At 45.0% G+C, this 9652-nt stretch overlaps 1 protein-coding gene across 1 annotated transcript in view; it reads left to right on the forward strand.

Moving 5' to 3' along the window:
* The first annotated feature begins 2034 nt into the window (after positions 1-2034).
* The window catches only part of LOC104284527 (cullin-associated NEDD8-dissociated protein 1-like), a 17667-nt gene continuing 10049 nt past the window's right edge, over positions 2035-9652 (forward strand). Inside the window, 5 exon segments of the mRNA XM_009882869.1 lie at positions 2035-2177; positions 5881-6035; positions 7799-7922; positions 8576-8832; positions 9426-9531. Coding sequence (XP_009881171.1) covers positions 2038-2177; positions 5881-6035; positions 7799-7922; positions 8576-8832; positions 9426-9531 — 782 coding nt within the window. The 5' untranslated portion in view covers positions 2035-2037.

The raw sequence follows: 9652 nt of genomic DNA on the forward strand, positions 1-9652 counted from the left end.
GGGGCTGCACGGGCGGGGCGCCTCCGGCTGCGGGGGGGCCCTTCCACGGGGGTGTCCCTCCACACTCGGGGGGGCCGTTCCCACTGGGGGGTCCCTTCCCAGGGGGTCCCCTTGCACTGGGGGTCCCTCTGTGTCAGGACTCTGCCCTCGGCCCCGCTGGCAGGCAAAATCCAACTGCAGCACGTTTCTGTATCCGAGGAATCAGCCGGTTTTATTTACAGGCTTTCGAGCCGGCTGTCATCTTCTGGGTGAGGGGGGGTGTAGAGAAGCCAACGGCGTTCCCCTCCCTTGCCCAGATTGCTGCGTAATGGAAGTGAGCGAGCAAGCAAAGTGGAAGCGGGAATGAAAGTCTTAACAGCTAGACTTTAAAATCTTGTTTTGCAAGTGAAGAACATGGTAGCAAAAACGCTGAAATACTTCTTAGCTTGTTTTCCCACTAGAAGGCGAGATGGTCAGTGCGTTCAGAGGCTGAACGACACTGGTGTGAGCAGCGCTGTCACCCGGGTGAGGGACGCTGCGGATACTGACTGGGCTCGAACTGCGTTAAGAACTATTTCTGTGTGATGGGAAAATACGGCTCCTAACAGGACTAAGTTGCTTTTATTCTGTTTGTGTGTTTCAGCAGAAAAAACAGATGTCTTTGTAGGATTGGGGCTGGTGGCTTGATACTTAAGGTGCTCTATGAAAAATAGTTAAAACTAACAAGTATGAAAGATTTCACCTGTGAGCATATCATTCTCTCAGTATCGACCTGGAAGGTAATGTTTGTGCCAGACTTGGTATTTTGGGGTCTTTTACAAGAGAGGGGTTAGTAATTTCCTGAAGGAAGGTTGATTTTTGCAGAGGCTGCTGATGTTTTTCTGATATTAAAATAGGCACTTTTTAAAGAAGTCAGTGATGGAGTAGTTGCACAAACACTTTCTTCAAAGATTTTACAGTTCATACTCCAAACAAGAGTAACAAGGGCATCTGTCATGTTACAGAGGTATTTCAGGGCCGTTTCCTCCCAGCACACGGTCAAACCTGAGCCCATTGTCTGTCTTTGGATGCACGGCCAGTTGTAGGAGCAGGTTTCACGTGCTTCGCTCTCTTAAAGGGATCCGTGTGCCAGTTTCCAAGGTCCTGTGGGCAGGAGGGCAGCAGGTAGCGAGTGGAAAGCTGGATGTGTTGCCGCGGAAGGCTCTGCTCAGCCTGTGGCCATAATTGGTCATGCTTGTTCTACGCAGTCGTTGAACTGCAAGTGCAGCTTAATAGCTCTTCCAGAATCAAAAATAGATTGCGTATTGTTAACATTACAGGGCAGAGTCCCTCTGGTTTTCTCACTTTGGCTTTCTGGCTGGCCGTCTAACACCGCAGCAGCCCCTCGTTCCAGATGTACCTCGTTGCTACTCAAGAACGGACTTGTGGATTGAGGACAGAAATGTTGCCCTGGTACACGAGGGCTCTTACATGCTGAGTGAATTACATCAGAGCCCAATTTAAAACGGAGGTGTCATTTGGTAAATGGGAGGGCAGAGATTCTCTGTGGTTCCTTTTAGACATCTGTGCCTGTGCTGGGGCTAACATTAGTAAGGAGCTAATATACAATAATCATATTTCTCAGAACCTCAGGCTTCTATACTAGCAACTGTTACATTTCCTGTTCCCAGGGAAAGCGATGCCTTCCAGAACTTCTCAATATCCAATTTGGCATTGTCCCTGTTAGAAAATTAATTGACTAACAGTCAGCTGGAAGTTTGTTTTTCCTTCTTAGCTGGAATGATAAATATTTGCTTGGTTTTGCTCATAGCAATGTAAATATAGCCTAGGGAACTTCTAAGGTATAGCTTGCATGGAGTCATTTTTGAGCGTGATAGTCCTACTCCATGTGCGGATTCATATTATCAGTGCTAAATAAGCCAGAAAGAACACAGCCAGGTTCATTCTTAGACCCTAGACTGCTTTTCCTAGGCCTGGCCATTGGTGAAAGAAACCCCAAAGTTTCATTTGTGTCTGTATATCGGCAAATCCACTTTTGCTCTATGTTCTTTCAGGTTTATGGCCACCAACGACCTGATGATGGAACTGCAGAAAGATTCGATAAAACTAGATGAAGACAGTGAGAAAAAAGTTGTGAAAATGCTTTTGAAATTGCTGGAGGACAAAAATGGGGAAGTACAGAACCTCGCTGTCAAGTGGTAAGAGCCTCGGCAGTAACTGCCGTATTCCTTGGCAATAATAAAGCTGTCAGAGACTGCAGAGAGTGCGTTAGAACGGAGCTGGGCCCTGCAGCCATGGCACCTTGCTCAGACCTCCCTTTGTAGGGGCTTTCCCTCTCATGCCGGGCACAGCAGTTTCTTTCTCTGTCGATACACAGAAGGGGTGAGCATACAGGTGTCTTTGTAGCAGCAGTAGGTGATTTTGGAAGTGGTTGAGTGTTTATGATATGAATCTTACCATATTCAAAGTAGCGTGCTTAAGATTTTATTTCTACAGAGAGAAGCCCAGTTTAAAATTTTGGTCACGAAGTTCCTCTCCTTTCTTGGGCTTTGAAGCCAGTGCTGAATTTCCCAGTGGTCCTGTCTTTGATAGAGATGGGACTAAACATGTATAGCCCTTCAAAAATGGCATTTGAATTTCAGGTTCGAATCCTACTCCTCAAGGGCATTTTCATTTAAGTTTATAGTGCACTTGGGTTTTTCCCCTGCTTTGACTCAAAGTGCAGCCTGTGCTGTTGCTTTGCCTTTGACTGTTTCAATATTTTTTTTAATCTGAATGAAAAAGGCAGAAGGTTCCTTGATTATAGAATCATTTGATGAAGTGACCCTACTGCTGACATATTCTTTCCTGTCTCTTTCCCCCAGCATCTCTAAATGGGAGTGTTCATTCTAGAAATGAAATTGAATGGGTCAGTTCACGCACAGGGCTCCAGAAAGGTGGGCCATTTAAAGACAACTTTGGGTTCCTGTATTTTTTCCTGCTGTGGACCTTATTCATACTCCCTTCTTGTTAACCCTATATTGCTTCTATCCCTGTACTTTCCCTGTGACCTTTGGCCCTTTCTTTTTGATTCCCACTGTCCTGACTTTTTCTGGCCCTTTTCTTGTCTCTACCTGCTTTGGGTTTGTTTGTTCTGTTTTTTAAAGCAAAATGATTGGGCACTGAACAGAGTACAAATTTCTCTGCCTGTTTATCTATGGTTGCGTTAGCAATAAGTCCATGTTCCTTACAATCTGTCATTCATCCAGAATGTGATAGTTAGAAAGCCTCAAAATGGAACCGGTAATAGTTTCTTTTCATACTTAAGGGCGTACTTAGAACAGCGAATGTCCAGTCAGTTATTCCCAGCCAGGTAGCAAGGATCTCTAAGAAGGAGAAATGTGGTGGTTTGAAGGACACTGGCAGTTGGGTTAGGTCGAAGTGTGGATATGTGCAGCCCACATCAGGCTTCAGGAGTAAATTAGGAAACTACTGAGAGACCTTGCAGTTGATTTTATCATCTAAAACTATCATCTTATTTCTTCAAAGGAATGCTGAAATCACACTTCACACCCAAAAACCTCACAAATTGGAAATCCATGTAAAAACTTTCCCTGTTTCTGATTCTCTGGTATTTCTGGTTTGTTACTTTTAGAGGAGCTCTTTAGCTTCTCTGTGCCTCAGCGTCCCTGCCTGTAAAATAGGGATAACCACCAGTTCTTTTCTGCGTGTTGAGGTGTAAGACTGAACACTACTTGGATTTGCATAAAGTCTTATTATTTAGTATTTCTTTTCTAATTCTTGTATTTCAGAGTAGCTACTCAGACTCTAAATAGCTGTTATTGTCCCAATTGTTGAATTTAGGAATAGTCTTAAATAGAGCAGGCTGTGTGTGAGTTTGTATGCACAGTGTTTCCCAGAGTACACAAAGCAGTGTTTGTTAAGCATGCTGTCGGGTGTAATTGCGTGCCAGCAAGGAGACAGCGACCTGTGCATAGGTGTTCCGTACAGTTTACGTTACTGGAGCTATGCCAAAAAGAAGAGAAAAAAGAAGACAGAAAATGCATTTTTGTACAAGGATTTTATAAACTGTCTCCACAATAAACATTCCTTTTGAGCTTATGGACATGTAGCACCGATGATGGTCCCAGGGATCAGTGGCTATGCCTTAGTATTGTGCAGCATACAGAGCCCAAACCTCTAGTCCCTCTTTTCTATATAGCATGAAAAAAAAAAGAAAAAACAAAACTCCGAAGAGGAACATTAGTCCTTTCCTGCACTCCATTTTCTATTTTCAGCTGGCTATGTGGACAGCCTACTGAGAGAGGGAAAAAAAAAATGGTGAAACCTTCAGGAACTGGTTATTTAAATATATTCTTGCTCCGGAAGAGCAGCATGATGGCATTTTTAAAACTTTAGAACCCTGTTTAGAAAAAATGGTGGTGTTGCACATGAATCACGGCGAGCTGTTCAATTCTTATATGTTTTTTGAACCCAAAGGAAAAGTTCTATATTACTCAGTTCAAATAATTTGTTTTTCACTAGTCCCCACAAGAAAGGGAACAAGGAAGCAGTGACTAACATTTTGTACCTGACAGAAATTTGAGCACAGCCACATCGCTGCTACAGCAAGTAGCTGCTTCTCTGCAAGGTGGTATCGACTCATGGGAGATAGAAAAGTACCTATAGCGTCTGTCAGAAGTGTCTGCTCAGGCCCAAATCCTTCCAAAGTCATTTCTAGATGTGGGCATGAAGAATTGCCTGGTGGTGTTACTCTGCAAGTTAGGATCCAAGCTCTTCACCTGGGCAGGCCATCCAGTGGGGGGGGGGTGGCATAAGCACAGGGGCCTGGGCATGGATCTCTGCCACTGGTGGTCATGGGGCTGTGGGCAAGCTCACTCAACCTGGAGAACAGTGCTGTGTTGTTAGGATTGAAATTGGGCTCAAAGTATTTTCTGTGGATGTTCACTAAAACAAGAAGATGGAATTTTCTGTGCAATATGATGTTTCCACTCATCTGTGTTTGCTTCTCCTGGAAATTCTAGCAACCAGATTTGCTGTCTGTGAAACAGCGATTTCTTAGTAAGGGATACAGAATATTCATGGGAAACAAATGCATTTTGAATTCATTAGCTTAATTCAAGGAGTTAAGCGCAGCCGGTTAGGGAAAGAAAGCCTTAGCATGTGACTTGGTGAAATATAGTTCATACTTTACATTTTAGCTAGTTACCTTGTAAAGATGCAAAAACAAATAGTTGCAAACAAATGCTGATAAATACTCTATGCACAATATCAAATAGAAACTTACCAGCAGGAAACACAGGTTGTTAACAGAAAGGTTTTCTAATAATAATAATTTTTAAAAAGTACAGGGGAAAGGGAGAAGTCTTCCCTCTGCTGTAATTCTGAGCCTTGGCTCAAGCGGAGGTTATCTCACACGCGGCAGAGAGCAATAGGTAGCTAATTGCTTGTGAAAATCCATTTGGCCTTTCCTCCTGAAAGTCAGTTTTTGATGGCTGGGTTGTTTCTGTTTTTTTCCAAAACCTGAGTATGGATTTCGCCATTATGCTGTGTAACATAGTTGCTTTGTTTCAAATTCATTGTCTCATAATTTCTGAGCTGCTCCTTCCAGCAAGGTCTTAACTGGCCTCGTGTTTGCAGTAGTTGATGTGAAATGTCCTCCTACAAATCTGATTTAAAATCCACTGAAGTCTGATATAGAGTTAACTGAGCAACAATGCAGGATATGTAAACCTGAGGTGATGACACGTGCTGCAGGATATCAGCACTTGATACTGATGTTTTGGTAATATTTGCACTTGGGGCTGAGCTGCCTTTAAGGAGGAGTGAGCCTGAGCATCCTTGTTGATGGCTGAAAGCATCCCTCTTCCTCTTCATTCTACCTGACTTCTCCTCCCGCAGTCTGGGCCCACTGGTTGGCAAAGTGAAGGAGTACCAGGTGGAAACCATTGTGGATACGCTGTGTACAAACATGTTATCAGACAAGGAGCAGCTGCGGGATATCTCCAGCATTGGACTGAAAACAGTCATCTCCGAGCTGCCACCGGCTTCTACAGGTAAAATGTCTGTCCCTGCTTGTCAGACTGAGGCAATAGGGAGTCACAGCCTGTGGGAAACAGAGGAAAACGTGTAGTACAGGGCCTAAAAGTTACAGATTCCTTATTCAGCTGCTAGAGGACAACTAATGAAATAAGGAGGAGAGACAGTAGAAGCTGAGACACCAATGTGATTAAAGATGGGATGAAACGAAAACTTGTGCTGGTCACCCTGAGGATACTAAAGCCTGAAACTGCATCTGAGTCCTTGGAGAAATCCATTTTTGTTTACAGCAATCCTAAGGCATTCAGCGTGCCTCAAGATCCTGCTGTTCGGGCAGCCTGGCGGGGCTGTTGGTCTCCACATCAGCAATGCCACTACCCTCTGTGGTGTCAGCAGTGCCAGCACTGCACCACCTCCTGTCTGCAGCCTGGCTGGACCGAGTCTTCCGGCTGCCACAGCTACCCTGGCTGCTTCTCCTGCATTTGGAACTACGTATACCAAAAATGCAGCAGCTATTCAGGAGATACCTGAGGCTCCCAGAGATTTAAGTTTGCTCTGCAGTTGTCTCATGTATCCGTTGTTCCTTCATGGCGAGTGGCCGTGGCAGTTCTGCCAGACTGCTGCATTTTAGGCTGGGAGGAGAACTAGAATTAGTATGCAAATACTTGCTGATCTGCTCTCTCAATTTCTGCAAAATGTTAAGCTCTTGTGAGCCATCCTTTCGGAGTTCTTTATTTAACATACATCACATGAATTGAAACTGTTATAGGGTAGCAACAGATCAGTCAGCTCCTTAAGGGCTGGGCTTGACACTGTGTAGGTAGAAGGCAGCAAAAGCAGCGTGGGTTTGCTACAGAATGGAGAGGCTGGACATCTACCCCTGTGCTTTCTTCACCCTGAGCCCCACGGAGTGGGGCTGCTGTTTCTGTGGTGCTGCCTTGAGCAACGGGAGGGTTTGAAATAATAGTCCAAGAAATAGCATGTGCCTGAGGTGGGCGCCGTGCTCAGTGTTGTACAGCAGTTAACGACGCTCCGAGAATGTTCCACTTCTGCTTTGTCTCTGTTGCATCACAGAGGTTGTTCAGAGTGGCGTGGGAAGCAATTGTCCCTTTCTTCGAACGTTTTGTGGAATTTGAACCTGCTTATGCTTTGCACTGAACCAACTGGGAAAAAAAACCACAACAAAAATCATTGTTGGGACAGGCACACCCCAGCATGAAGGCTAAACTGGTATCTAGACATTGATCTGGACTGCAGGAGATTGAGGTTCTAGACTGTGATTGTAATCTCAACATGTTCTTGAACCTTATGTATTATTTTGAGACAGATTCATCTAGTTCTACCCTTAAATTTCATCATGGACCTGAGAAACAGTTTCTGTCAAGATTGCTCTTCAGATTGAGAAAACCCTGATTTGTTGAAACTGAACATTTTCAAGTTAAAAACAGGAAAAAACATGTAGAAACTTGCCACCAGCTCTAATCCCTGCATTGCATGGGCCTGGGAGCTGCTCGCGAGACATCCAGGCTGTTTTAGGGTAAAAAGCACCTCCGAGAAGAGAAGCTGCTTCCAAATAGTTAATGCATCACACTGCACAGGGAGATACCTCGCTGTTTGCAGCGTGTATCCACCATCTCAAACAAAAGCTAGTTGACTGCTGTTCTGGTTAGCTTTCCCAGTTGAGATTTCTTTTTTTTTTAGTGTAGGAGGGATTGAATGGTTCTTAGCAGTAAAAAACCTTCTTTTTAACTGACAGTGGGGAAAAATCTCTCTCTTGCAGGCTCCACCATGACAGCAAATGTGTGCAAAAAGATCACAGCCCAGCTGACAGGAGCCATTGGCAAGCAGGAGGATGTATCTGTGCAGCTGGAGGCTCTTGACATCCTGTCAGATATGCTGAGCAGGTACCAAAGGATTTCCTTTTGGCAGCTGTGTATGGTAGGGGGCTGCAGGCATGTGTTTGCTTTTGATTTCTGTATTTCCCTAATCCTACTACGAGGAATTAAAAATAAAGGATTTGGGTTGGCTGCCACTGGGAAATGTCTCAGCAGAGCAGATTCCCCAGCAGGGATGAGAGACAACATGCTGAGCCTTTCTGAACTTGGGAGTAGCAGTGACATTGGTGATGGATCCCACAGAGGCTCAGTTCAAACAAATGTAGGGAGGGAGAGGGCAAAGCAGGGAAGTTTATTTTAGCCCTGTGATCTGATCATGCATGCATTTTTTTTTCCTGGCTGCCTCTTTCTCGTGTTACATAAGTCAGAGTGACAGTGTCATATGTCAACTGCATGCAGGAAATTATTGACAAACCCCCCAGGTCATCCAGAAGGACACCATCAAAATCAAACTCCTCTATGACGGAGACAAGTAATGTCTCCCTGTGTTATACAAAGCAAGTCAGTGTTCAAACCAAAATGCCAAACCCACCCTTTTCCTCTTTCTTCCAACAGCATGCATGAAGTCTTCGTAGCTGAAGGATTTTTACATTTTTTGCTGGCAAGAGGGCTTTTCTCTGAGGCTTTGCCTTTCAACTTCTGCCTTGTTCTGTTGATTGCAGACTAGGGGGAACACTCTACTCTTTCCATTCCTCCATCCTGAACTGCCTCCTCCCCCAGCTGAGAAGCCCCAGGCTGGCAGTACGTAAAAGGGCCATCATTGCCTTGGGTCATCTTGTCTTGACCTGCAGCGGAAACATCTTCTCAGAGCTCACAGAGCATCTGCTTACTGAGCTGAAGAGGAATGAGTCTACTTCTACCACCAGGACGTACATTCAGTGTGTCGCTGGCATCAGTAGGCAGGCTGGACACCGCATAGGTAGGACGAGTAGCTTGAAATGATGCTGAAAAATGTACATGTGTCTTAGAGCAGCTCCTTTTAGTTATAAAAGAAGCGCGCTTCCTCTGTTCATAACGTACTAGTAGCTTGTGCTTTGTGATTCCCCCTGTGGTCCTGACCTGGCTCTCTGATCTCCACTTGGAAGGGAGAAGACTCCAGAGTAACTCTCTGGCTGCCCCTCTGTAGTGATTTCATCTCAAGGTCTTGCAGCACTTCCCTGCTCTGAATTAACACCTCTGTGAATTAGGTCAGTGGATTCACCCCATTTTAAATAAGAGGAGAAATGGAGGGCAGCATATTGTATTACTTGTCTGAAAGATCTGCCAGAGCTGAGATTAGGTCCTAGAAGTTTTCTGATCACAGCTCTTTCCATGACTGAAATGCCAACAAGGGGCTGAAGGCAGGGAGCAGGATTTGTCTGCTGAAAATCCCTGCAAGGCTGGACCGTGAGGTCCAGAGGGGGAATGCTGTGCCAGGCACACAAAGGAAGTGGCAGATGGCTGAGCTGTTAGCTGCTCGGATGAGTGAAGGCTGGAATGATTTTTCACTGCTGCTTGCTTTGTCTTTCCCAGGAGAACATCTGGAGAAGATAATTCCCCTGATTGTTCAGTACTGTAACGTGGAAGATGATGAGCTGAGAGAGTACTGCTTTCAGGCCTTCGAGTCTTTCGTGAGAAGGTGAGTGCCCTTGAGGAACAAATGTGCACCATCCTGTGCATCGGTGTCTTTATGGTGTAAATATCTCTGTGTTCAGCATCGGGGTCGAGTACCTTCCTACGTGCATTCCTGTTGGGAAAGA

This window comes from Charadrius vociferus, unplaced genomic scaffold, assembly GCF_000708025.1.
Source record: "Charadrius vociferus isolate BGI_N301 unplaced genomic scaffold, ASM70802v2 scaffold433, whole genome shotgun sequence".
Classification (NCBI taxonomy): Eukaryota; Metazoa; Chordata; class Aves; order Charadriiformes; family Charadriidae; genus Charadrius; species Charadrius vociferus.